The 27,955-nt window shown below is 41.5% G+C and overlaps 3 protein-coding genes across 7 annotated transcripts; 1 reads left to right on the top strand and 2 right to left on the bottom strand.

Annotated features, from left to right (window-relative positions):
• Window positions 1-82: 82 nt before the first annotated feature.
• Window positions 83-20,747, bottom strand: dnm3a (dynamin 3a). Of its 4 annotated transcripts, XM_042221350.1 has the most exons (21): window positions 19,915-20,739; window positions 16,338-16,411; window positions 15,785-15,934; window positions 15,478-15,681; window positions 14,739-14,837; window positions 13,772-13,932; window positions 13,553-13,695; window positions 13,337-13,472; window positions 12,866-12,933; window positions 12,638-12,776; window positions 12,451-12,537; window positions 12,274-12,344; window positions 12,118-12,178; window positions 11,491-11,517; window positions 10,684-10,797; window positions 5,952-6,061; window positions 3,213-3,324; window positions 2,407-2,568; window positions 1,908-2,131; window positions 1,663-1,812; window positions 83-472 (listed from the first exon to the last, which is right to left on the bottom strand). In XM_042221350.1, exons 1-21 carry the CDS (start codon window positions 20,073-20,075, stop codon window positions 439-441), a joined length of 2,487 nt encoding a protein of 828 aa, XP_042077284.1. In that variant the 5' UTR covers window positions 20,076-20,739; the 3' UTR covers window positions 83-438. The 4 variants fall into 4 exon arrangements, with proteins under 4 accessions (XP_042077284.1, XP_042077285.1, XP_042077286.1 ...); XM_042221351.1 differs by lacking the exon at window positions 11,491-11,517; XM_042221352.1 differs by lacking the exons at window positions 83-472; window positions 1,663-1,812 and having other exon boundaries at window positions 3,187-3,324; window positions 19,915-20,747.
• A 173-nt stretch (window positions 20,748-20,920) lies between these two features.
• On the bottom strand, window positions 20,921-24,571 carry mettl13 (methyltransferase 13, eEF1A lysine and N-terminal methyltransferase). 2 transcript variants are annotated; one of them, XM_005923230.3, is made up of 9 exons: window positions 24,318-24,571; window positions 23,694-23,966; window positions 23,144-23,612; window positions 22,857-23,056; window positions 22,570-22,759; window positions 22,165-22,329; window positions 21,846-22,058; window positions 21,603-21,734; window positions 20,921-21,392 (listed from the first exon to the last, which is right to left on the bottom strand). In XM_005923230.3, exons 1-9 carry the CDS (start codon window positions 24,468-24,470, stop codon window positions 21,100-21,102), a joined length of 2,088 nt encoding a protein of 695 aa, XP_005923292.1. In that variant the 5' UTR covers window positions 24,471-24,571; the 3' UTR covers window positions 20,921-21,099. The 2 variants fall into 2 exon arrangements, with proteins under 2 accessions (XP_005923292.1, XP_042077289.1); XM_042221355.1 differs by having other exon boundaries at window positions 21,846-22,049.
• A 98-nt stretch (window positions 24,572-24,669) lies between these two features.
• On the top strand, window positions 24,670-27,139 carry itpa (inosine triphosphatase (nucleoside triphosphate pyrophosphatase)). The gene is made up of 8 exons (XM_005923231.3): window positions 24,670-24,779; window positions 25,032-25,089; window positions 25,180-25,244; window positions 25,320-25,393; window positions 25,485-25,516; window positions 26,330-26,442; window positions 26,523-26,599; window positions 26,796-27,139. The coding sequence occupies exons 1-8, from the start codon at window positions 24,717-24,719 to the stop codon at window positions 26,929-26,931; spliced, it is 618 nt and encodes a 205-aa protein (XP_005923293.1). The 5' UTR covers window positions 24,670-24,716; the 3' UTR covers window positions 26,932-27,139.
• The last annotated feature ends 816 nt before the right edge of the window (window positions 27,140-27,955 follow it).

The raw sequence follows: 27,955 nt of genomic DNA, 5'->3' as shown, positions 1-27,955 counted from the left end.
AAATCAGCATAGGGTTCTGCTTACACTAATGCTGATCAAGTCAGCGATAGCTAGCTTCCAAATAATGACATTTGCACATGCATTCAAAAATAAAATACCTGTTTATTCACGGAAAATAGAAACAGTGCATGTATATTCTTTTCAGTATAATAATTCAGATTGATATTTTTATCTACAAAAGGTTCAGGCACTTGAGAGAAGCCAGCAGACAGTTGTGCACATTCCATCGTTTGTGGCCGTTGATATTATGTACAAAACAGGCTCAGGATGGAGTGAGTTTTGCAGACAGCAGCTCCCAGAGGAGACGGAGAAAAGCCCATCATCGTGCTTCAGCTGTATTATACATCATGCAGGTCAGGAGTGTCTCCGGGTAGCAGCCAGCTGCAGCTGAAAGGACCATGGGGGCAGATGGGTAATGGAGTTCAGAGCAGAGGGGGCTTATTTCACACTTGGGATTGCTGGGGGAAGCCTCCTGGAGACAATATTAGATCAAAGACATTACTATATGGTTTATATTAGCAAAGTTTCTATAAAAGTTTCTCTACATTAGATCTTATAACATCTTTCAAAATTTGAAAGACTTATGCATGATTTTGGGGACATGGTATCTCTGATGGGACGGTGCTGTCTCTCACTGTAGCTTTCTTAATCATCTGCATTTAAATTTCTAGTTAATCTGCAGAGAGGTACAGTCTGGGGCTAAGCAGTCAGGACTTTATAAGCTTTATACATTCAGCCTTCCTAAATAAATAAAGGAATAAGATAATTCTGAACCCTGGATAAAGATGTTCATGAATTAGGAGATGCCTTATTATTAGCAAGGAGTTGATCCAAGTGTAGCAGTGCCAGCTGGGGCTTTCAGTTGTTCCTAATTCCAAGTTATAATTTACATATTTCTATATTTCTTTACTGTGTTTTTATTTGCCCGTAGCTCCACGCATGATAGGCTAAATAGACTTTATAATGATGAGAAAATGCACATAAAGGCAAGACTCATAAAGCTGCATAGAGCATACAAGTAGAGTACAAGACTGATTACAGTAAGATCGTGTCCCAGTGACTCTATATCTATAGGGGAGCCAGACAAGCATTAGGCTGGATGGAAAGACTCAGGCAAGGAAAGAGAGTGTATGAGGGAAAGAACCTAAAGAACCATTGGAGAGCACAGAGGAAATGAGGCAGAGAGAAAAAGGAGAGACGGGCCAAAAGCAGGGGAGGAACCAGTGAAAGAGGAGAAGTAAAGAAAAAGTAGAAGAAAAAGAGGTACGGGCAAAAGGAAAAATAATGGTTATTGCATGAGGGAAACTGAGGAAGGCAATAAAACAAATGCATGCTAGAAGAAAAAGGGGGAATGAAGGACAGAGAGAAAGATGAAAAGTTGACAGGGCGCTCAGCCTGTTGTATCTGGCTCCAGTAGAAAGCATGCGGAGGTCTTGTCTACTGAGGCTGATGGGAAGGAGAATATGAGAAACACATTTTCCAGCAGACCCCCACCCAGCTCAAATAACAACTTTTTCTAACCCTGTGCCTTTGTACAGGAACATTTGATTTTGCATGTGTGCGCATGTGTATGCATAAATGCCAGGCTTGGCGAAGCCTAGAGGTCATCATTTATACAACAGGTCAGGTTTCATGGGCTAATCTCTCTGGTTTCACAGTCACCTTGGCACCAAGGCTGGGGTACGATTTTGTTGACTAGTGTGCTGCCGAGAGCCATTAGGGGAGCTTTTGGGTCCAGCGCTGGGCACCCGAGGAACAGGTGGAGCATGGCTACGGATCCCAGGCTTACCACTGGCTGCAGTTTTAGGGAGGCTTGGCAAGAGAAGCAGAAGACGAGAGAAGCTTAAGTGATAGGTTGTACAGATTTGTTTCAATGAATCCATCTATGTATATGTGTACATTTGCACCTGGATGGTTTTATCCAGGAAGAATCCACAGGTGGAGGCAAAGGGGTAGTGCAGGTAGAGGTGGAGATTTCTCCAATGGCAGCGAGCGCCTCCTTCAGGGCAGCATGCTTTTGGAGCACTTCAACTCGGTGCTGTTGTTGCTCTGGTGACTCATCCATCAGAGCTGAGCATTCTCCCAGAGCGTAGAGTTGGGCCAGGAGCTCAGAGCTAATGAACTCCTTAACCTACAGAGAGAGATTATAAACTACTGTGAGAAGTTAAAATGTAACTTTGTGAAGTGATATTTTATTCTAATTCAGAAAAACGAATCTATATCTATAAGCGGTGGCAAAAAATGTTTTTTTCCCCCTTGAAAATTTCTTTTTTCTGTTGGTCAGGATATGGATCAAGTGGCATTTCAAATGTCAAAAAAACAAAAAATGTAGAAAAAAAAGTGAAAAGGATTTGCTGCACCAAAAAAATAAAAATAACAGTTAAAAGTGTGGTCTGGAGAGCTTACACTGTTAATCATGAGGTGCATCATGGTCTTTGGCATTAAGTCCCTGACCGTCTTATAGATGATGCCCATGTAGGAATCAACCAGGTTACTAATGGTCTCCACTTGACGTTCCAGCTGGGGGTCGGAGAGGTTTTCAGGAGGTCCATTCCCCTGCTCATCCACCTTAGTAAAAAACACACAAGTTGGGACATATACATACATCTTAACACTATACAGACAACCCATTTAAGCAATAATCTACAGTGTAGTGTGCCATGCTACAGGGACTGCTGATATACCACAGCTAGTAATTTAATACAAATACAGATGTGTAAAGAGACAAAGCTTTCTTTTATATTTAGTGGCCACATCTATTCCATGTTAGTAACAAGAAGAAACACATTTGATAGGATAAGAACAAGGAGAGTTGAACACAAGGAACAAAAAAGAAGGAGTCAAGGAGGAATGGGCAGAAGAAAAAAAAAAAAGGGGGGAGTGTGTGAGGGACGAGGAACTGCTGATTAGAAACAGACCAGAACACACACACACATACACATATTGTAGTGACATCATGGACCAAGAATGCTGTACTAAAGAGCCAACGACAGAGCGGGATGGAAGGGGTGGGGGACTTGCTTTTTCTCTTTGGCAGGGGGAGAGAAAGGGGAACATGGAGAGAGAGGGGTAAGGGGTTACAGACAGGGTTTAAGGTTAGCAAAGCCAATGAGTGCATATAACTCAAAGGTAAGGTGCAGACAGGTGCAGTTCCCCAAAGCTAAGGTCAGGACTGGGTTTAATTACGTTGAATTAGGGGTCAAAGTACTAACAGCAACTTTCTCAGGGTAGACTCCGGCCCGTAGCAGAGAAGCCTTCCAGCTGTCCAGCTCCTCCTGAGAGTTACAGGCCAACTCCAGGCATTTGTAGTCCTTATACACATTCCTGCAATTCATTACAATCCTGTCAGAAATGTCCAAAAAATATACAGCAATAACACTTTTAACTCAAGGGAGCTTTCTGCAATACGGAGTAATATACACAAAACCTTATATACGTTGTACGGGAGATTGGCCCAGTGCTTACCTTACGGTTAAGAAAATATACAGTTCGTACCAAACACATTTTCCGATGTGTTTCATGGGAACTCTGATGAACGTATACAAGACCTATTATCCATAACAGGAACTTTAACCTTTTCTTATGAACTCTGTGTAGGTGATTAAGCCAAACATTTAGTTATAGTTGCGAACTTATCAGCTAGGGTGTAGAGTGTTTAAAAGAGAACATCAAGGCCACTTGGACGATTTCACTGTTTGTGTTCGAAATTCTTTATATACAAATATTATTTACTAAGCCTCTGACCCAATCTGTACACAAGTGAAATGTTACTGGCACAAGGATGCCTTCATGCGCTAACCCACAGACTGTATACATATCTTTATATACAGTCTTTGTGTGAAACAAACATAAGTAGCATTTTGTTTGTACAGAAAAAATAATTTCTTGTGTTTCCATAACAAACGTTTAACAGTTTTATTGTTTGTCAGTCTGGGTACCGTATTATTCAGTCTGCTTTGTAAAGCAATGTGCAGTGTGTCCTGCAAATATTTCTCGTTCATGCTGATAAATTTGTTTGTAAAATCAGCCAATGGAATCTTTTTAAATTTACTTTGTTTAAATGGAGCACTGGCTGACCTGTGTCCCATTACTGCATCCTGTATAGTAATAATAAAAATATAAGTACAAATCAAGTGATACACGGGTAACAGAAGCTATCAGGCTCTATGTAAACTGATGTGTGTCAGGTCTATGTTACACTTTCAAGTAGGCAACCCTCCCCGTGTAACATGTTGGACACTTGCAGATCTAAAGGGCATAAAGACAGACGCAGACACTTTCAACTAGATTAAAACATACAAAGACACATACACGGCACCGATATACACACATATAACACATACATCATTTATTGCTTCCCAAACGCAATGCTTCACACGACCTTATTCACGGCAGCTTATCTCCTTATCATCATCATCACGTATTTTTTCACCGTGATTCATACCCAAACTCAGCTTGCTCTCTGTTTGTCCTCTCACGTCCCTCTTCACATCATCTGACATCTCAACGCTTAGTAACGAAATCAGAAACAAGTAAAGAATCTGGAGCAGGCCGTGGCCCATCTGTTAAACATTTTTCTTTAATCACTCGATTGTTTTTTTCCCCCTTTTGTTGTTCCCTCCTCACATTCAGAACACGTAGCAATTAACCTCAAAAATGTGAAGACTGTGTGTGAGAACAACAGACAGCAGAAACTGAGAAAATACACTGTGGTGACATAGAGGTATACAGAGCGATGAAGAAATAGGCTTTTAGTTTGTGTGCTTATAACTGGGCTAGTATGGGTGAGGCTAATAAATCAGGGTGTGGTGGCTAACAGACGGGGAGCCGGGCCAACCATGACAATACTGGAGTGCTATTACACTAAGATCAGGACACTGAACATTCGTTTACACCAGTGAGCGCATAAGAAAATTGTTCTCTATGTTGATTTATCACTTACACCAACATTTGTTTTAAACGGCCTTTTTTTATGCTCCCTCCTCAGCTCACTGGGAGCTTTTTCACTAATCTAAAGGAATTTCTGCAGCGCTATGACTGCTTTAGATTTGAAGAGTTTCCTGAGGTTTTGATTACTGTCAGACAGGGACAAAGCCACACACACAAATACAGAAAGAGAAACAGAGTGAGGGCGCAGGAAAGGGGGGTAGAGGGGTTGAATGGGGGGGGGGGGCGCCACAGGACAGACTTTGACACATTCCTGGCCATTGGCTCTGATACTCTCTCTCTCTCTGCTGCTTTCTTTCTCCCCCCAACCCTTCCAGTTCTTCCCTCTCCCTCCTTTTTGTGGTGAGTCGAGCAATTCTTTCCAAACAAGAGCAGCCTCATCTCTGATCCAAGCGCTCTGGCTTTGATTAGCTGCTTAATGAGCCTGCCGTCGGTATGCTGTGGTCTATACGCATGCTCTTTGCAAAGGCACATACACACATGTGGAAACACACACACGCACTTATGAATTCAGTTTGTGTGTCCGAATGTAGCATAGCAAAGCATTATAAACAAAGCCCACATGCTCTGGTACAATCAGCCAGGCTTTGGGTCAGCTCCAGCTCCTAAACACTCTCTCTCTCTTGCCTCTTATGTTTTCCCTTTGTCTCTCTGTCCTTCTCAATCTGTTTCACACCCATAAACTTAGCAAACCCAAAACCCAGCTCTGCCCTCAAAAGCCTGGCATATACTTAGAGAGCAAAAAAAAAAACGGCATCCGCTCCAGTACCCGCTGGATATCCCTTTTGGTTCCGGTGGCAAAGTTGAATGGAAGAGGTCGGCGGAAGGGCAAAACGCCACTCTGACATCTCCTCCCTTTCCTCCTCCAACATGTCCACCCTCGTAAAATATCACAAAAGTTTCATCGAGCAGGTGACAAGAACAGAACTCCCTTTTCTGACTCACGCATTCACTCACCAAACAGGCACATATGAAAAAGCACACGCCTCCAACCACACACAAACCTTAACTCTGTGTTGAAGATAGCAAAAACATATTTGCTGGACATGAAGCCCTTTTCCACGTCTCTGAGCTTTAAGTTGTCCAGTGGAAGCATGTACTTCTTTTCCTTCTCCTGAAAAAAGACAGAATATGAAAAGATAAAATTTTGACATTGGTATGCAGAGTAATATACGACACCATAGAGGCAATAACAGCGTTGATAGCAAAAACCACCAGAGACTAAGGCCAGTTTGCATGTGTCTGGTAGTAAATATTTCTTAGCGTGCACCTAGAGAAGAAAGTGGAGCCAAGAGACATGAACTGTAATGGGAAAAGTGTCAGAAGGCAAGGCGAAATGGAGATGTGGAACATTGTGCTAGGAGTGCATCCGAGTTCATATAAGATGATGTGTCTGACTGTCAGACTGACTCACATTAACAACTCACAAACTAGTTCAGGAGAATCAGTGGGGGAGGGGGAGAGTTGCCATAAGTCTATAGTCTGTCATCACCATGGGGACTTATGAATGACGGAGAACAGTTGGAGGAGTGGAGCGGCTAGTGTGAGGAGAACCAGACAGTATGGAGGCAGGATGCAGAAAAGTGAAGCAGGGAGGGAGGGAACGAGAGAAGTAGTATGAAAAAAAAGAGGTAGAGAGGCCGGGCCACATGTGAAAGTCATTACTCAGACTCAAGCTCTAACACAACATTTCTCCTAAAGTCAAGCCCTTCCCCCTCATCTCTCTATTCTCCAGCCTGCTCTTTCTGTCTAGCCTTTGAGAAAGGGCCTTCCATAAAGCCTGGTTATAGGTACAGCCATGGATGGATGGAGAGTTCAAAGAAAAAAGTGACCACCAGAGTCAGAATACCTAACGCCAGAAGAGCATTTTTTAACAATGTGTAGATTCGAATATGTGCTCATGCGTTTGATCATGTGCACGAATGAAATGAAAGGCGACTATTCTGGAAGTACATTTTGGTCATCAGTCTTTCTCCCAGTGCTTCCCTGAACCCTACGACTCTCTTCCTTTGCTCCTCTTTCCTTTTTTTTTTTTTTTTTTTACAAAGGGGCCCACTTCCTGTAACAGAGGTTGAAAAAAAATGACAGAACGCGATTGGCGCTCATACAGCAACATCTGGGATCGCTTTAGACAGAGAGGGAGGAGACCGGAGTGAGTATAGGGTGCTCCGATGGGGTAGAAATAGAAAGTAGAGATGAGAAAGAGAGGAAGCGGAGGGATAGACATGGACAGAGGGAGGTGAATTTCGCAAAAGTAGACAAGGAAATGTTGAGGAACATAGAAAGCAGGAGCGATTGTGAAGAAGAAATGGGGAGAAACTCCAGACCACTCCAAAGTTGATTCCCCCATGGGTCCCATCAACCCATATATGGCTGCTAAGTTCCTCCCTAACTCTCTCTCCTTCTCTCACTCCCCTTATTTCCTTATGCCTTCCCTGAGTGAACAGGCAGATCCCTGGCTGAATGGGTGAATGTGCCACGTCAAGACTGGATACTACATCGGGACACAGCCCTGCGGACGACCGAATCAAGGTACACTAACATGTCTGAAGGAGAGATGCCCATAGGAGTGGATGTCTGATGTGTGTGTCTTGCCCTACGACCCAGCGTTGGAACCGGATAAGAAATATGAGAAAAACAGAGGAAACCTTTTGTCAACTCTCCAACGCCTCATGCAGGACTGCACAAAAACAGCCAGAGATGGAAAAGGCAAGGCCGAACACAAACGAGAAAGGGTCCTGCTCCGTCATCCCAGTGTTCAGACTACCTGTTCAGGATCTTACTGGTGTACAGTAGTCTGCACATTGGTTAGACTGTGCAAGGAAGTGCATCAGCAGCTTATACTAATGCCATCTACAAATACACAAGAGAAGATGAAAACTGCACATAGTCTATGCTGGCAAATATAAGGTCTATTATTTTGTGATGTTTCTCGCTTGCAGATGTGCAAGTGCCTTTAAATATGCATATACTATCACACGATTTCATATCTTTAATCACTGTGACCAGCTTTATACTAAGTTGCACAATCTCTCATCCATTTTGTGGTATTTGTCAGCTTGAATTAACTGTCTTTGTTGACTAGTGAGAATAACACACGTGAAGTATAACTTGACTGTTTTTCCTGTCTTTTAGGGCTGCAAACTAAGAAGGCTACAAATCAGCTAATGAGCTGAGCTTATTTTGCGCACAGCAACTTCAGAAAAGCTCTAACCTAACTTTTTCCACAGATTGCCTCACACATTTTGCATGTGCATCTGCTTTGCAATATGATTGCTCTTGTGGTTAAAGGACATTGTGGCATTGCTTTGTATACACATTTGTGTATTTATGTGTGTGTGTCGTAATCGCAGTGGTGTCAGGGTGGTCGTGAAGGATCATACATCAGAGCTGCTGTGTCTGAAGCTATGTCCCCCCTTTCTAGAGGCTAATGGACCTGAGATAGGCCTCACATGCAAACACATAGAGGAGTGCATGTAGATTAAATGTATAGTCATGAGCCGTCTGTTTTTCTTCAGCTCCCTGGTGGAGTTCTGGCAGTTGAGGGGTGAAGGAATGTTCGTCTGTTCAATGTGCTGTGAAGATTAAACTCTGAACGGTTAAGCTGCACTTTCAGCATGAGGTCAGTGCAGGGTACATATATAATAGAATGAAAATGTAATTCAAACAGGTTAAAACTGTGTGCATGGAAGCAATCAACACAGAGATGATGAAGGGAGGGTGGCAGGGGAGTTTTGGGGGGTGAAGAGGGGGGAAGAGGGGTTTTTGGGAGTAAGACTGTGGAGTAGTTGAGAGGAGAGAGGGGGAGTCAAAAGGGGAGGTCTGCAGTGTAGAAACAGCCATGTGGGATTTCTCTGGGCAGATCTTGGAAGCTGGTGTTTGGACAAAGCTTCAGATTTTCCAGCCAGGAATGTGCACAGTCCCAGGGAGACTGCCAACCACAGAAAGGGGGAGAAAGAGAGAAAGAGGGTGAGACAGACAGAGAGAGGGAGAGAGAGAGAAAGGAGGAGTAAAAGGCAACAGAGGCAAGAGAAAGAAAAAAAAACAAGTGTGTGTGTGTGTGTGTGTGTTGGGGGGGGCAGCAGTCAAAGAAAAAAGTAATGTGTGGAGGTAGTGTGGGCGGGGGGTTATGAGAGCGGGAACTGTGAGCTGTGAGGGAGAAGAAGCAGGAGTTTGGCTTATGCGTCTGTGTGTATGTCTATGTGCACATAAAAAAAATCAGTAGATCTCATCTCCTGTGACACCATGGGTGACTTAAAATGCACATAAACGAGTGATAAACATGGTGATGAGGTGCAGAGATTAAACAACCATCGCAAAAATGTATAAAGATTTTTTTTTAAAATTTTAATTCTTATAGTAGCTTTAATCCATGTAGTGAAGCATACATGTCTCATTTTGATCATCAGCAGAGAACCAGCTTGCTGCTCTGATGTGGTCGACAGATGATTACTTGCCTGCAGTTGTATTACTTCTTGCCTGTGTGCAAAAAAGTCTTTGTATGACTGAGTTGATTTGCAAATGCTTAGTAAGGGAATGAGAGCAAGAGGAAACCTAAAACACTGTGTGTATAATATGGATGCCTGGGGCTATGTTTGGAACACAGCGTTCAAGCAATCCAGTGTTTATCTGAAAAGTGACCATGTGTCTGTCTGAGTGAGTGTATATTTTTCTCCACTATTTGCATGTCACTTTGTTTACATCAGAGTCTGCATGTGTACTGTATACTGTATATACAACCCTGTCCACTGAGTGCGTTTGTGTGTGCATGTGTGTATGTGTGTGAGTCTCAGTTTGGCTTGGGGCAGCTCCAGCTGTGTCAGAGTGAGCCGCTCCAAATGCCTAAACTCCCAGAAGAGGAAGAAAAGGGGGGAGCAAGGGGGAAGACTGAAGGGAGAGCAGCACGAATGGGAAGGGGGGTGTCAGAGGAATGAATGGAGGAAATGGTGGGGTTCAATTACAGGTCCAGGTGGTAGGAGAGAACAGCAAGAGTTAGCTGGACAGAGAGAAGGGGGTTAAAGATGTGCTTTTAGTTGTGACTAGAATGATGTCACTGTTTGTTTAGCTTAAACCTTCAAACTATTTTAGTGTGGTTACCAAGAACAATAACTTATTTGTAAAACAATCAACATACTGTTGCTAAAAAACACTCAATTCTCAGTCTGTCAAACAATGTCAAAGTTTCTTTATCGCGTTCACAGTCACAAATGTTAACTATCCAGCCGTAGAGTTTTCATCCAGATGTGAATGTTTACAGGTGCTTGTTTCTATCCGTAGAGAAATGCTCCAATGTGTTTCCCCTTCTCTGATCTCTTTCCCTCTACTCTGCCCTTCCCTCTTCCCATGACATCAGCTGTGACAGGATGAGACTGTTGTGGTGTGTCTGCCTGTCTACACTTGCTGTGCAGACCTTCTGCTCCTGTACAGCAGGCACAGACAGGCAGACAGATGGCAGCCCCACTGACATCAGAGCAGAGGGCCACTAAGATCTCTGCCACCTACTTCTTTTTTTTTTTTAAAGAATGTGATCTGAACAGATGAACAATTTTACTTTGCCTCTCTAAAATGAACAATTAACACACTATTTCAAGCTTAGTTTATTTATTTAAATAAACTGATGATGGCTTAAGTGCATTTCTGTGTTTTGGACTATTTAAATAAAATATTTGAAGTGTAATTCATCTTGATAATAGATATTCAATTCAGTTTGTCATTAAATAAATGTGAAGGCCTTACCTTGTCATCCTTGAACCATGAGAGGTTCTCTGCAGAAAGTATGAACCAGTATTCCTTGGCTCCACCTTTCATGATGCCAATGTTATTGATGGTCAGCCAACCCTTGCGTATGACCTGCATCAGTCAAGGGTAAGAAGCTCAGAAGGCAACACAGCAGACAATTGTTCACAGCAAGGCACAATTCACATGAAAGCATGAAAAGCAGGTCATACAATGAGAGCAGATTGTGCTGACGAAAACAAGAGTAAAAGTCAAACAGCTGACACTGGAGGAAAAAAATAATATTTGTGCGAGTTAGACATTTGTGAGATACACAGTGATGCAATCAACAAAATATTTAACTGAAAAACAGCTTGCACAGGTGTTTAAGAGAACCTATAAGGGTAAAGACGGTCGAGCAAGCACAGAAATCAGAGCCTGGCTGTTCAAATTTGGGAGAAAACAGGAAGAGCGGTCAAAGGTGACAGACAAAGGCACTGTAAAGGAAAGATGTGTCAAGTTATAGGAAATGAGACATATTATACCAAGATAACATATACTTCCTGCAAATGTATATTTTTACAGTGGGGGACTGTGAAAGAGAAATTATAAGATTAGCACAGACTGAACAAGAAAAAGAAAAAACACTTTCTGAGAAAGTTGCAGATGATGAAAGATGTGATTATTAAAGCTACAAGGAGCCATTTTGCTATGTTTGCTGCAATCAGTAGCATGCCAACCCACAACCCTTAAGCTTCACCGCTGTGCACACATATTGCCAGCAGAGGCAGCAGTGAGTGAGAAGATTTAAAGAAACGGGTCTCCTACTATTAGACTTGAATGAGGCGCCACACCCTAGAGAAAAAACAGGAGATGAAGCAGCAACAGAAAGATGGAGTTAATTTTTTCATTATATGACAATTTTTGGGGATGGCGCCAACAATGACTACATTTAACAGTTAACTATTAGCAAAGCATCACTCGGGACTTTGAAAATAACAATTTTTTTTATTTACCTTTGAAGCTGTGGTTGAAATTTACTGCTGTTTAGCAAATATTAACAACACCACATATCAATGTTCCAGTTATAGTAGAAATGTGTATTTAATTATCACTGCTAAATCAAAATGTGTCACATAAATATGTCTGCATATAAATCTAACAGACAGAGACTAAAATGTCTTATTTTTGCTGTGGCACACAGATATGCTATGTGCCACAGCACATAAATTAAATGCGTGTAAAGTTTGAATTTTGTTTGTATTTTTGCAGATTCCTTGTACTGATAATAATTAATAATAATTAAGTTGTCAGGAGCTTTAACTCAGACAAAAGTAAAGCTAAGGATCAATGGACTGGTTCAACTGACAAACTGTCTCAGAATGCCTTCATTTGCATTTTAGGGCTGCATGATCCCTGGTTCATTTTATTAAGCCAAGCCATTTAGACTCTCACCTGTTTTCCTCCAATCCGTGCAGCAATCTTGGTATTGGTGTGATTGTGCATCTGGGGGGAACTAAGAGAAATGAAAAGCAAGTCTGATTTAATATAGTGTATAATTAACGATGCTTATTATTAGCTAGAAATGTTAAAGGTGATGTGGAGACTCACTTATTGAAGCCAACAAAGTCTTCATGTTTGGTATTTATGTAGGCTACCTGTATGTCAATAAGCAACATGACCTGGACAGTGCGAACATATGTTAACTCATGAAATAAAACAATACACAACATAAGAATGCAACTGAGTAATCCAAAACAATTCATCCCTTATACAAATATGGATTACCTGGTCTCTGCATTTAGTCTCTAGTTCTCGAATTTCAGTGGTAACAATTCTTTCTGTCTCATCTCGCAGCTTGGGAAAGGAACTGAGCTACAGAGTAAAAACAGACCACAAATGAGATATGACACAGTTACTACACCACGAAGTGTAGAAAGCAACACACAAATACATGAAACAAGAGTATTTATACCTTGTCGATACACTGGTACAGAGTGGTGGTTAGTTCCTGACTGACCATGTCAATAAATTGAACACATGGCCCTTTTAACATCGATATCTGTTTCTTTACTATGGCTTCAAAGGCCGTGTCAGGAGTGAACAAACCTGTCCTGTAGGGAAAAAAATATAAGATGTTACAGTAGAAAAACAAAAAAAGGCCAAAACAATAAAATCACTTGACACTGCTACTGTACTGAACCTGACACCATGGGTGTTTCTGATGGCATAGTTGATTTCCGTCCGCAGCTTCCCTTCATCAGACCCGATCTTAAGACATGCAAAGATGCACAGTACTTCATAAAAAACAGCACTTGGCTAAGGAGCAACTTGGTTTATCATTACACTTATTAAAGGAAATGCAGGTGCCCGAAGAACATAAACCAATCACCAAAACCATAAACATCATAATCCAAAAAAATAAACAAGGCACCCACACACACACATGAAATGATGCCAATCATATATATAAAATCTCTGTATTATTCTAGAAGCTATTTGTATATATTGGACCTATTTCTTATATTTGTAACTTTGTAATACATTGTATTATTTAATTTTGTCCAGTCTGTAACTGTTCTTATTGTGTTGGATCAACTGTAACCACATAATTTCCTTAGGAATTAATAAAGTATTTTGTTTCTGATTCTCATTCTGACACACACACACACACCTTGATTAGTTCATAGGGGAAACGTTCATGGAAGATTCGATTGATCTTAGCTCCTCCGGACAGGTTGACGGTGTCTACTTTGTCACCTGAGCCCTCAATTAGCTTCTCAAAGTCAACAGCAAAGCGCTGAACTAATCTAAAAGACAAACATGCAGGCTATGAAAAACACAGAAATATATATACATAGAATATGTATACACAGAATGACTGACTCACTGTAGCAATGTCTTGGTCCTTCGTGCGGGGTCATTTGGATTAAACTGCATGTAATCTTCAGCTTCTTTCTTCAATGCCAGAAGCTGGCTCTGCAGATGACTCCGGAAGGCTGGCAGTGTGTCCCGAATGTGGTTTGTGAATTGCTGAAAACAAATATTGTTAGTAATAACACAAGCACATAATGTAATATTTCTCAGTTTAAAAGTTCACATATTGAACCTGGTTGAGTATTCTTTGTAAATAAGGTGTTCCCATTTTTTCAGACATGTGTTTGTAGGCTGGGTGGGACAGGAAGAACTCCTTCTCTGCCCTCAGAGCTTCCTTAATGTCCTTTTTCCCATCAATGTCCTTCTGACTACGGTTCACCACCCCTATGTAACCTGGGGAGAAGGAGTTGAAAGGGAAATTATAAAAAGGTATGTAAGGATAAGGATGACAATGTGCACTAACAGGAAGGAGGAATTACAGGCCTCTGATGTAAGATTGATTCAACTCGCATTTTCTGGAGGGTGCCTGGGAACTCTTCCCAGACCACCATTTGTTCCATTATAACTGTAGCATACAAGCAGGAAATGTGTGTGTTTCTGCAACAGCAGGGCGGATTGTGAGGGGCAGGCCAAATTGCCTATTTGGTACAGTAATAGATGTAATAGCACTAGGCTTCACATCTAATACTTCAGCTCAATGCTGCTACCGGTGGAATTATTTCAGAGGACTTCCATGGCTAATGCATTAGTGCTGTAGGACAAGCATGAAGCAGCCAGCACCTGGTGGTGCTTTAGCCAGTCTGTACACTGCCTGCATTGCCCAATTCCAGGCCTCTGTCTCTTCCGCTCTCTCACAGACACAAATTACAAACTTTTCTAAGCTAACAGCTGGGCTGGTGCCTATCAGTTCCCACTTGTCAGACTCTACACTTCTGGCTGATACACAAACCAACACCATCAATAATCCATTTCTTACTCTTTATCTCTTGCTGCATACATAGAATACATGCACACACACACGCACACACTGAATGGGAGTACAGTGATGTCACGTAAAGAGCTAAAGTTATCTTTGTGCTTGGCTGTGAGTGAGCTTGTGGCTGGTAATAAATACACAATGATTATGTCAATCCTCTGCAGAGAGTCTCTATTGCGATTTGATAGCACACTGAGCAAGAACACACACACAAGCAACACACCTCTGCGTAAAGGAAGCAACTTGTTCTCTAGTATTTGTCTGGCATTTGTTCCTTCATCCATCAGGTCCAGCTTAGTGATTACACCTATTGTGCGCAGCCCTAAAGAGAAGAGAAAAAACATGCATATTTCCATACAAATGTGAATAAGGAATATAACATCCATCCATCCATCCATCTTTTATTAACAACAGAGCATGAAATTTTTTAATTCAAATGGTTAAACTGAGAAAATGTATGATTTTAAGAAAAATGAAAGTTATTTTAAATTTGATGGCAGCAACACATCAACTCAAAAGAGTTGGGACAGCACCTTGTTAACCATTGTGTAATATCCCCTATTCATTTAACAACAGTCTATAAACATCTAGGGACTGAAGAGAGCAGCTGCTGGACTTTTGGCAGAAAATGTTGTCCCATTCTTGTCTGAAAAAGGATTCTAGGTCAACAGTCCCTGGTCTTCTTTGTTGTATTCTTCAATGTGCCAAATGTTTTCAGCGGGTGAAAACTCTGGGCTACAAAGCCATGCTGTTTTGATACATGCAGTATGCAGTTTAGTATTGTGTTACTTAAGTATGCAAGGTCTTTGTAAGGCCTTATGTAAAGAAACAATTCCAAAATTCTACCCATCTTTACTTTTAATAAGCTCTTACGCAACATCCCAACTTCTTTGGAACTGGTTTTATATTTTAATAATGTCACTATTTAAAAACAGCAGGACATTCACAGTCACAGGGCTTACCTTGAGGGTCAACATCTTTGGCCAGTTTAAGTGCATCAGAGTTGGCCAGGTCAGTGTTGGCAGGTGTGACAGCCAGGATGAGACAGTTTTCCTTACAGATGTACTGCATGATCATGTCTCGTACCTGGTACTCTATGTCTGTTGGCTGATCGCCTACAGGCACTTTGGTGATGCCAGGTAGGTCTACAAGAGTCAGGTTCAGCACTGTACACATACAAATAAACACACATGGACATAAGGTTTGTTTAAGAACTAGACTAAAAGTAAGTTAAGTGGGGCAAGTAAAACACAAGGACCTGCACAGTACCATGTGGTGAGTGGATCCGTAGGTGGATGGGAACAGGAGAGATGGCTTTATTAGATCCCGTAAGTCTGTGTGTTTCTGTCTCGATTTCCTTGCGGATCTCGTCAAAATCTGTAAACTTCTTTCCCTGACAATGTAGAAATTCACCATACTCTGGGGGAGACACAGAGCATTTGAATACATGCAGCAGCTAAACAATAAGAGGCTCATAATATCATCTTAGCATTACAGTATCTTTGGAAAAACTCTGCCTAGTCCACCAAATCTATAGCTGTTCTTAAAATTAGTCAACTGGCTAACACAATAACATAGCACTAACTTTCAGTATAACCAATTTTTCTGGCAACTGTTTTCTTCTAGCAGCTGTCTTAAAATACTTTGACTGTTTCTGAGAAAAAATAAAAATGCTATCCATCATGCCAATCCTCTTTTTTTATAGAAATGGGCAATAAAAAGCAGGACTCTATGAGGCACAGTCATCATAAGACGCCATACTGCCATCTGGTGCCAGTTTTAAAGAAATGCTACGGCATGACATCCCTATGAGCTTTCTTACCTGTGTTATCACTTAGCAGCTGGAGAATTAAAGGTCTCCGAGTAACAATTCCTGAACCCCGCGGAAGGAAGTCTCTGTTAGAGGAAAGATAAAAGAATATACACGTAGATGTGCGTATTATTACTGGTGCTGATTCATCTTCCCCGCCACCACAAAACCAAATATAAAACATTAAGTTTACCATACCATATTAATATTTTACATACTTTTCCACAGATATGACCATTAAACTGAAAGTATTTAGGGAGTACCTTTATAGCATTAGACACAATAGCACCCAGTATTAGGTTTAGTTCAGTTGCCATACTGCTTAAAAAAGGGGTGTCACACTCACTTCGGTTCATGGACCCCATGTGTTTTGTTGGTGCTCACCTGGGCCGGACCAGTAAAGCAACTGCATAACTTTAATTTACGTTACTGTACAAATTGTCAAGATCTAGAAATCAAATTTTCAGTACATGTGTACACCGATGTAGTAAAGTGAAGATATACAAGACACTACAATTTTAACTTCCCTGGTCTTTGTAAGCCATCTGCTGGGCCAGGTTTGAGCCTGTGTTTGACAGCCCTGTCCTAAAACATCAGCAACGTTCTTGTTACCAAGACCAAGAAAATGATTAGCATTTAATCCGCTGAACCAGATGAAGAATTGAGGAATAATCAGATATGTAACCTGGATGGTATTAACCTGGCCTCTAGTAATACTGTAAAGAGACCTATGATTTTCACCACTATATGTCCTTTAAGAGACACAATAAACTGATATATAGGACTGCCTTCTTTCATCTCTATTGTTACTTCTAGGCTGCACTATTGTAATTCTGTATTGTCACTCCCCCCAAAGCCTTGAGCTGATCTAAAATTCTGCAATAAGAGTACTAACATGGACTAGAAAGAGAATTTCTCCCATATCATCTCCTTTTCACTAACGCTCTTTTAAATCCAGTTGAATTTAAAATCCTATTATCCCATATTATCCAAACCAAGCACTTCTCTGTCAGACTGCAGGATCACTTGTGGTTCCTAGAGTTTCCAAAAGTAGAATGGGAGGCTGAGCCTTTACTACTAGGCTGTTCTTCTGTGGAACCAGCTCCCAATTTAGGTTCAGTAGATAGACTTAAAGCCTCCCTTTTTGATACAGCTAACAGTTTCCACTGAATCAGCTGACCCTGAACCATCCCTTACTTTTGTTGCTATTAACTCAGGCTGCCATGGGACTTTCCATGAGGAACACAGTATTTCTTCTCCACTTCCCTTTTGTTCACTCCCAGTGTTTTTTTAATATAACTATCACATGTCATAAATTTTTCTACCCTCTCCCATAGTTTGTGCTTTGTCCTTTTTGTTTCGTGGTCTTGCTATGCTTGCCTTTTCTCTCTCTTTTTCCTCTCAACCCCCAACAAGTCACAACAGATAACTGCTCCTCCTTAAACGAGGTCTCTTCCTGTTAAAAAGGAGATCTTCCTTCCCACTGTTTCCAAGTGCTTGCTCACAAAGGATTGTCTCATCATTGGGGTTTTCTCTCCAATATTATAGGGTATAACAGCTTACAAAATAAAGCAGTCTGAGGTGACTGTTGCTGTCAATTGTTGCATTAAAACAGCATGGATTAGATTGGGTAATAAAGCTAAATAAAGGGTTAATTCTAGAGACCAATGCTACCGGGTATAAATAATCCGTTCCTTTAAAATGATTCAGAAGTTTGTTTGTATTACATCCTGTCTTAAGTTTAACGCTGTTGCGTCATTCACAAAGAAGTCTGATACATATCATTGTCCAACGGTATTTACAAAATATCATGGACTGTGATACATCCTGCTTGACTGGAATGCCACATTATTATTGCATAGCGGCTAGCAGATCAGAACAATGCATAGGCCTCCTACGGCTAACAAAGCTTTACTGTCTCAGGAAGCTTGAAGACTATTGACTTAATCATCAGTTTTCCTTCCGGACAGGATAGAAGTACTTGGTCTCCTCATCACACACCAAATGCTCTCAGTTGCATTTAAACTTTACCCAAACAACACTGTTATTCATAAGCAAGCGACGATATTTTTAGGACCTTGAAATCTGTTAAAGGGCAGAAAAAGATGAAACAAAACAAAGCTTGTTTAGCTCCACCTTGGTGAACGTAATGACTTACAAGATAGCAAGAATTCTGCTTTGATTGTGTTTCAGAAGTCATATTAACTGTCACCTATTCAGTGACACCTCTCTATGAGATAAGCTGCTATACTGACTACTTACATACAGACCCTGACATGCCCGGCATCCACCACTCCAGACTAGCAACATAGCATTTAAGACTAGAGTTGGATAGATGCCATGATGTAGAAAGTATGAACACAGGCAGCTGTATTAAGTTTTCCTTTCACTTTAGGGAAATCATGCATTTCACAGGCCCAACCTTGAACAGTTTTGACAACAGAAAAAACTCACCAATTGTATTTTAATACAATTAACAAGTTATTTAAATAAAAAAAATACATATTTTCTGACAACGATGCAGGCTGTTGACGATGTTGTTGATGATAATTTGAATCAAAATTTGAATTTATCGCTTCAAAGACTTGTTACCACTGATTTTCAATCCAGTTCTCAGTATTTTCCACCTGTTTCCCTTCATTGGGAATGGCTTATTGAGAGCCACTTTTCCACTAAGATAATTTATGATGAAGCTGCAGTGAACAGTGGATGGATCAGCTGAAGGGGCCTATCATCTTGTTGGTGCACAAATACTACTTATGCCTGACAATCTTCTTTGTTGTTTTTTGGAGATTCAACTAAAGAAATTGGACGAAACTGTGTGTTTTTGCAACAGGCTGTTAGCAGCAAAATACCCAAAGATACAATTTAAAGTGGATTCTTTGCTAAGTTGTCTGTTACGTGTAAACACAACACTGGTTCATTACTTAGTTGCCTTTTTGATTCTTCAGTGATTTTTAGATGTGTTAAGTTAAAAAAAGAAGACAAACAATACCTTTGAAAATAGTCAGAAATTGACAGAAAATTGGTGGGGAAAAGACAATTTTCAACAAAAGAACATTTTAAAAAAATTACAAGAAAGTCTGGCTACTTAGAAACAAAAAAATGAGCTGTGGGTCAAGATCACAGTATTTTCTGCATAATACTGTGTGTATAACAAGTATATACTGTAATATATATAAAATGATTTAAAGTACTGTATATAAAGTGTATACAGTACATTTTTTGCCATGCCAAACCCGAGTAATGTGTCCCCAGTAGTCTCACACAAACGTAGTTATTACTCCACATTAAGCTCACTGGTTTATGATCAGCCTAATTAAGTTGTGACAGTTTGATTAATTAATGGTGAGTATAGCATTTGGTTCATGATGGTTCATAGATTTGGTATGACTCAAATAATCATCATCAGTTATAACATTGTAACTTCACCGTTTTTTAGTAAAGAGTGAGTCACTTAGGGGAAAGTCATGAATATGAAACTTGTTCATAATGGTTATGACTAATTTGTAAAAGATCTGTTACAAATAAAAATGCTCTCTTGGTATCAGTGGTCTCTGTTGTATAGAGATGAGTATCTTTGGTTTACCTGCCAACAAAGTTTTCCAGCACGGAGCTCTTGCCTGCGCTCTGGCCGCCCACCACAGCAATCTGGGGCAGGTGGAGGCTGCAGCTTTCCCCCACGCTGCTCAGGGCATCTCGAAGGCGGTTGACCAGCGGAATTAGATCCTCCATCCCGCGGTTGCCCATCGCAACAGGAGTAGCTACCTGTCCAGCTCCTGCCAAGCCTCTTTACCCCCGCTTCTAGTCTACACCACTTGATAAAGTAACTATCATAGTGAGTGGCTGCTGGTAAGCAGAATTATTATTGCTGTTATTAAAAACTGCAAATTAGAGTTTTCTTGAAGATCGGTGTGAACTTTTAAAGATCCGCAGCTTTAAGCAGTCGTTAGTACGGTCTGGTTAGTGTGTCTGGGAACGACGATAGTGTCCACATTTGTACTCACGCCCCTCTGCTCTCCGAAAACAGCTCTTCGAAGTCATTTTCCGTTGTTTTAAAACTCCAGCAATTCGTAACGGGAGTCGCTTTCCTTAAACTCGGGACATTTTTAATTAGTTAGTCACCGCTCACCGTGCTACGTCTGGTCTCTGTTCAGTAGAAAACGCTTTGATTTGACAGCTTACGGAACAGTTTTGTGCGCATGCGCGGTAATAAAGAAGTTTAACTCAGCAGCCCCCACCCCTTAAACAGGAGATAGACAAACTTCACAGCCAGTTATGAAGGTACCCCGAATTAAGAGAGCGCACGCGAGGATTCACTCCTCCAGCTATTTAAAATCCCACGTATCCAGTGTGGGGAGGTCTGCGCTGCTCCCCTCTCAACACTTGCAACAAGAACCAGAGTGTGCGATTCATCTACTGTAAATAACGCTGCTGCATTCTTCACCAGAGCAGGGAGCCAGCACTGTGCAGTGCAATGGAAAACAGACAAGTAAAAGAGAAAGTGAAGGCATTTAGTGGTGAAATAATGCAGTCCCATCTATGACATCTAACAGCATAGTTAGAATAGTTTCAGTACCACTCTACTACTTAAGTTTAAAGGATAAAACGTTTATTTGTGACTGCTTATGTTACACATGTACACTTTAAATGACATTGTACTGAATGGCAAAGTCAAAGCACTTTTTCCCATATTTTAATATGTTTGTCGTACAATCTCAAACACTGTCCCGACACGTGGTTAACCTCAGCCCTCAATGGTCACAAACATGCTTCACACTATTCTCAAGTCTTTTAGCAACTCTGCAATGTCTATATGCGGCCTACGGCTGGGTTCAGTCCCGCTGGAGCACAGTGCACTCTGCAGATTCTTGGCTGCCTGGTTTAAGGATGGCAAAATGTGGGTGGCGTCTGTTGTCTCCTTTTCACCACGAGTGCACAGAAGGACTTCATTTATCTCTTCCTCGATCTTTCGAGACAGGATGGTGGGAAACACGCCGCTGACACGCTCAAGCACGCTTTTCCTCAAGGCTGGGTCTCGACATGCAAGGTTCAGTATGAACAGACCTGGCAGGGAGAGATAAAGAAAGGATATTACTTGAAAACTAAGCACATAACTTTGATAAACTGTTTGTATCAAAAAGTAACATGTCATGTTTGAGACTGATAAAAGTATGGCTGTTTATTAGTCTATTTTATTTTGGTTGCAAGTGTCACATCAATTTAGCAAAAAAGATTTAACCATAAGAGATAAAGTATTTTAAAATGATTCTGTACCTCTGGGAGTTAGCAAGTTACGGACTTTCTGCAGGATTGGGGTTTCTACAAAGGCAGCAGGAGGACAGCTCATACCCAGAGTGCTATCTTTATTGTCTACATCAAACATGATGGCATCAAACAAATGACCACCTAGAGAAAAGGAAAAAAAATAAAACAAAACATACTTTATTTTTAATACAGATGAACCATTATATTCACTGGATTACTTTTAATTGCACTGTAATCCACACCCTCACTGACCTTCTTTTTCCAGTGCACAAATGCGTTCCAGACCATCCCCAAGAGTGACAGTCAAACGGTCATCTGGTTGAAACCCGAACCATTGTTTAGCCACCTCCAACACAACTGGGTCTAGTTCCACAACTTCAATAGTTACATTGGGCATAAAGTCCCACAGAAACTGTGGAAGGCCTCCTCCACCGAGCCCCACCAGGAGCACTGACACTAGGATGTCTAGGAAGGATTAGGGAATGAAGTTTAATTGAATGTGATATTTTAGAGCAACTGAAGAGTGATAAATGCATGAATTACATGATAGGTTCTTCCTACATACACACACCTTTGTTCTGTGGCATGCCCACGCCAAGCATAGCAAGACAAGCCACCATGACTTCATGGTGAGCACAGCAGAGGAAGCCACTGTCCACAGTCATGGAGGTTGAAGATGCTACTGGAGCTGCTGATGCCTTGGCCTTCCTTTTGTTCTTTTTCTTCTGACTTGTCGCTGCCCAAATACAAAACAATAAAATTAAGAGCTGTACAACTTCAACATCTTCTGTTTTTTCCTTTTGCGTTTTGGTTTGCTCAGTTTCATGCATTCTGGTATTAACTGGTAATCTCCCTATACTGTATGTCTGTGCATCATTGGTTGTGCTCAGTAGGTTAATTATTTAGTTGTAAAAAGACCATTCATAAAAATACTTTATTATTAAGTGAAACAAATCAGGAAAGTACAAGACATTACCTGTATTTGATGAGACCAGACGGCTCTCTGATTGGACAAGGGCAGCATTAGACAGGAAAACAAGTCGGCGATACAGTTCTCCGTCCCCTCCTTTGACATTCTCCACGCAATACTCCCCACTCAGCTGACTCACTCCCCTGCTAACCTCCTCTCGCCAGCCAAGGTCACCTCCCACAGACAGAAATGGCACCTGAAAACAGGGAAAAGAGCACAAAGGAAAGTGCTTCTTTAGACTGTTAATATTTTACATAGCATGTTTTTAAAAAGGGATGCTTATGAGTGGTTACCTGGTGGTTGGCTGGCATACCCGGGGGAGCCAGGTCCATCACCACTGGTGAGAGTTCTGACTGGACAGCTTGCATCTCTGTGTACTCCTGATTCCTGTGCATTGATACAATAACCAAGCGCTGAAAGTTAGCACTGGCTGCTAGCTGCCTCCGCCCCTCACCAGAGCTGTAGAGCCAGGCTGTCTCACTCCCTTGAGGAACTGACAAAACAAACAACAAATCAAAGGACTAAATACACCCAATTCCATTAGAAGGCAGAAACTTGATGAATTGAAGCCTGGGCTCACCGATAAATATAGCAAACTGGTTTGCTCTTGGAACCTTAGCACCTGGTGGAGAATCTTGTATTGTAAGAGTGTATCTGGGAAGGCCGGTCTTTGCATGGCAGAGCGTGAGTGAGAGGTTTGAGTTGGCATCAGTGTTCGTCCGGAGCCTCTTTCTCAAGACGGAGTAAGCCTGATGCTCCCTCACAGCTGACAACAGTTCAGAAACATGCGTGTGACGGACAGGGGCTCCATCCTCTCCGAGGCACATCTCAAGAATGGGTGTGGGCATAGGCTGACGGAACTTGGTGCAAACCAGAACAAAAACAGGCAGAGCAAACGAGTCTTCCTCTGTCCTGTTTTCTTCCTGCAGGCAGTGGAGCCTCACTGCCCAGCCGAGCTGAACAAAATGCTCCACAGCCAACTTGATCACGCTCTCCTGAGCCAGTGTCACACAGACATAACGACCCCCGACACTTAGCACACGACCCACCTGGAAACACAAGAAAAATACAGTGAAGTTCATGCAGAGGTGTATATTGATGATGCACAGCCTGATCCACCTGCTTCTCACCTCTGTGAGCATGTTCCTGGCCAAAGCTCCTTCTTCTTCAGATGCCATAGCATCTAAGGTGCCCTTGTCCAGAGCAGCCTGATAGCTTGCATCCTCATATGGAGTTTTAGTAGCATCCACCTGATGGAAGGTAAGGCCTGGCCTGCGCTCAGCATTTCGCTGGTTCATGTTGTTGACCACAGTCTCACTAATGTCTATATTGGTCAGATGCTTGTAGCCAACATCATACATCTGTTCACTCAGCTCAGAGTTACCACAACCAACCACCAGCACCTGAAGGACAGAAATAAAGCCTAGCGGTCACTTATCAAGGCAAGAAATATACCATATGCTTTCTCTAAAGACACAGTGCTACTCCTTCAGACCTTCTCTATATTTCTCCATTAAAACACTCAAAGCAAACATTGCCTCTGTAGTGTTCTTTCTCTTTATAAAGGCATACTGTTGCTTGCTGATCATCAGTTCTCTCCTCAATCTTGATGATCTGGCACATCAGCTCTCTGTAGTTACTGCAGCTTTGCATATCACTGTTGCTCTTGAAATCATGTGGCAAACTAAATTTCTTAATGCAGTATTAAAAGAAACAGTGAGTGTTTCGCCAAACCCCTTCGTCACCCAGTTTACCTTATCTTGGACTTTGATGTATTTGTGCAGCACACCGCACAGTTTGTTGTAGTCTCCATACCATTCAAAAGCCTTCTCCCCTCTCTTCTTAAAAAACTTCTCCCAGTACTCAGCAGAGCTGAACTCCTCGGCGGTGCGAGGTAAAAGACTCATGGTCGTCTGTGATGGTTCAAAACGTTGCAGATTTTACCGTAACTTTACCTACAGCCGCTTCTACACATGGCACTTGGCTTTGATTTCCACCCGGACAACATTGCTTCCAGTACCGCTTGCTGATTGGTGGAGTGCCCCTACAGATTTAACGATGATTGGCTGAGGCTTTCAGAGTTGCTGTTATTGGTCGCTGCATATGTGGAAGTGCTCGGTTCGCTGTTGTTAGTCATCCGGGTTCAATTCATCATGGCGGTACCCGCTGGAAGGTCTGTGGTTTTCGTGACAGGGAACGCAAAAAAACTTGAAGAAGTAAGAAACAAATACTTCATACCTGAGATGGATTGTATGTTTACGGTCGGAGTGGCCTTTCTAATCCGTTCCAGGAAGAATATGTGTTCATTTAACGGTCCTTTTCATGCTGCATGTTGAGCTAGCTAGTTAAAGTGAGATTGAGACTGGAGCAGTAACTTAATCCAGAAATCCCTTGTTTCGTTTGCCACAAAAAGGCCTCACAAGATTTATGAAGATTTATGCTTCGTCTGCTTGTTTGTGATCCATCAGGTCATTCAGATACTGGGCGACAAGTTTCCCTACAAACTAGTGGCGAAAAAGATCGACTGTGAGTATCAAAAGTAACACCACCGGCTAAAGAAAAATAAATACATTAAAATTATGTGGTCATTGCTTTTGCAAAATTTTCTTTATGCAGTGCCTGAATACCAGGGAGAGCCAGATGAGATCTCCATACAGAAGTGTAAGGAGGCTGCACGACAGGTACAATTTAATACCACTGCCATATCACGTATTAATTAAAGACAGTGCCTTAACACCCCCGCCCCCCCAATTCAGATTGATGGACCAGTCATAGTAGAGGACACCTGTCTATGTTTCAGAGCTTTGGGGGGATTACCTGGTCCTTACATGTAAGTCAACTATCTAAAGTATGTATTCAACGGTATCATCTTACATAGTGATAGTGAGCATCAATTTTAAAACAAATATCTGTTTCCATAGTAAATGGTTCCTGGAAAAACTCAAACCAGAAGGTAAGTAATGAAATAAATGCTATCAAAATGTGTTGTTTAAACAAACGTATTCAGAGCTTGATGAATGCTTGATAATCAAGTTAGGAAATCCCAGAAAGTTGATTCAGTTCATTTGGGCAGATTGCTTTCAATTGGAGAAACCTGTCATCCCTTATCCAGATGACTTCACTGCAGGCTCCCAAACCTTATAGACAGTACGGTTGCATAAAGATCAGCACCATTGCTTAACAATGACTCACGTGACCAGATATGCCAATTAGAATTTTCTTCAGAAAAACCAAAGAACTGCTGGCTAGGCATGTTGCACGGAAGTGTTACCTGAACAGGCCAGAACTTGGCAGTCTACACTTACAAGCCAGAGGCCAATCTTTTGATGAAGATGTGCAGATTCTGGACAGGAAAGAATGAAGGTTTGAGCGAGGAGGGCATCGATATAAAAATAGAGGCCCCCTTCCTCAGTTCTAAAAGTACATCTCCTACCATCTTACAATGCCGTGATTGGAGCCATTCCCCAGTTCTTTGTTAGTAGTACTCATGGCCATTCATATTTGCATATCAGCAGTCATCAACTGATCGTGTGGCTCATTCTTATGCAAGCACCTTTAATAGTTAAATTTTACAATCTGTTTATAAACCTGCAGTCAGCTGATACTGAAGAAGTCGCACGGTCACTTCACATAAACCAAATCAACATTCTGGTATTATGCAGAGCTTCTTTAGAAAAACTAGTCTTGACTTTTGAGGGGTGTTGTGTTTTGTTTTTGTTTTTTTTGTTTTTTTTCTTTAAATTATTATTTTTAAAATACGTTTTAGGTTTGTACAAACTTCTAGCTGGATTTGAGGATAAATCTGCATGGGCTCTCTGCACTTTTGCATACTCTGCTGGGAAAGATGAACCCATTCAGCTCTTCAGAGGGAAAACAGAGGTCAGTCTGTCTCTGTAAATCTGTCCTGGTGTTTGTGCTTTTGTGCGTGTATTTTGAATTGACTCCTGTGGTATTTTCAGGGGTGCATTGTAGAACCCAGAGGGCCTCGAGACTTTGGCTGGGATCCTTGTTTCCAGCCAGATGGATATGACAAAACGTAAGCAAAACAATTTGCATTTCCCTCTTTCGACCAACAAGGGGAGCCAGAGGTTAACACACTGCCTCTGCATTATCAACCATACAAAATCCTTTTTGCTTCATGCGGTGCACTTGGGATGAAGTATTACTGTTATTATTTAACATTTGTATCAAATAATAATTTTCACTACTAATTTCTTCTCACTTCTCTGCAGCTATGCTGAACTGCCCAAAGAAGTTAAGAATTCAATCTCCCACCGGTACCGGGCGCTTGCTGCCATGTCTGAGTATTTCTCGCAAACCAACAATACCTCACCACAGACCAAGAAGAAGAAAAAGGAGGAAGACTAAAGATAACTTTTGCTCCAACTTCAGGCTTTGAAGTTGCAGTATTATGCATCAAATATAAAGGGAGAAAATATTCCTTAGTAAGACACTGTTTGTTAGCCCAGAAAAATACAAAAGATAAAACATTTTTGATGCGTACCCGTAGTCTCTTAAGCGGGCAAAGTGCTGCGTAATATCTGTTTTCTCTTATTTTTTTAATAAATGGTTTTGAACAAATGCAATAGTCCATGTGAACATTTCTCTTTGAATATTACCTCTTGGATACTCTGAGACAACCTTCTGAGTTTTTGCTTCCAAGGACTGACAAAGATAGACTGAGGAAGAGTATAATTCATAAAAAAACAAGAGCTCCAGGGTCCTGATGAGAGCAGCAGACTCCTCTGTGGCTGAGACTGGCTCCTGGATTTGGGGAGGGAAGCACAGGGCTAGAGTCCAGAGAGGGGAGGGTCCCTGAAAGGGAGAGCGGGGTGTTCAGTACAAACACCACAGTGATAACAAAGAATCTTGGGTTATAAATGACCCATGAAGTGAAAGCCTCCAAGCAGGAACTATGCATACACCTGTGACTAATATCTCCCACATGTCTTGAATCAGTGATGCATGCTTCCACAGCAGTAGAAGCATGTGTCTGCTTCTACTGTTACCAACTGTTTAATCACTTCAATCACTTGAATCAGTTGTGTATTGTTCTCACTTATCTTTCCTACATGAAGCACTGCACACTGTAAATTTTTCCCATCTACTTAATAACATTGATAATCAGTAAAAGTATCAGTTTCAGAAATAAAAGTGCAAACACAGGACCGACCACCCTGTTTCCCTAGACCTCTGACTCTGATTTGGGAGTTGAAATAACAAGTTGCAAAAACAAAAAAAGAACATGGGAGCTGTTTTGTTCTCGTCAGGAAACATTACCAGTTTTTCCCAGAATACGAAGTCTGCCTGCCAGGCTTCAGGTTACTAGAGGTAAAAGACAAAACAATTACTGTAGGTGCTGAAGCATTAATCAAAGCCCCACTGTCTGTGT

The sequence above is a fragment of the Haplochromis burtoni genome, unplaced genomic scaffold (assembly GCF_018398535.1).
Source record: "Haplochromis burtoni strain Fernald_Lab_line unplaced genomic scaffold, NCSU_Asbu1 Contig_65, whole genome shotgun sequence".
In the NCBI taxonomy this organism is placed as follows: domain Eukaryota; kingdom Metazoa; phylum Chordata; class Actinopteri; order Cichliformes; family Cichlidae; genus Haplochromis; species Haplochromis burtoni.
The sequence above is the reverse complement of the archived record's forward strand: the minus strand, read 5'-3'. Positions and strand labels throughout refer to the sequence as shown.

Coding starts and splice junctions, on each gene's coding strand:
- itpa (XM_005923231.3), top strand. CDS start 24,717: ATGGCGGTACCCGCTGGAAGGTCTGTGGTTTTCGTGACAGGGAACGCA. Junction 24,780..25,031: donor ACGCAAAAAAACTTGAAGAA/GTAAGAAACAAA, acceptor GTGATCCATCAG/GTCATTCAGATACTGGGCGA. Junction 25,090..25,179: donor AGTGGCGAAAAAGATCGACT/GTGAGTATCAAA, acceptor TTCTTTATGCAG/TGCCTGAATACCAGGGAGAG.
- mettl13 (XM_005923230.3), bottom strand. CDS start 24,470: ATGAGTCTTTTACCTCGCACCGCCGAGGAGTTCAGCTCTGCTGAGTAC. Junction 23,057..23,143: donor CCAGTTTGCTATATTTATCG/GTGAGCCCAGGC, acceptor TTGTTTTGTCAG/TTCCTCAAGGGAGTGAGACA. Junction 21,735..21,845: donor TTGTGCACTGGAAAAAGAAG/GTCAGTGAGGGT, acceptor CCTTTTCTCTAG/GTGGTCATTTGTTTGATGCC.
- dnm3a (XM_042221350.1), bottom strand. CDS start 20,075: ATGGGCAACCGCGGGATGGAGGATCTAATTCCGCTGGTCAACCGCCTT. Junction 13,473..13,552: donor AGGACCAAGACATTGCTACA/GTGAGTCAGTCA, acceptor TTTGTCTTTTAG/ATTAGTTCAGCGCTTTGCTG. Junction 2,132..2,406: donor TGCACCTCATGATTAACAGT/GTAAGCTCTCCA, acceptor CTCTCTCTGTAG/GTTAAGGAGTTCATTAGCTC.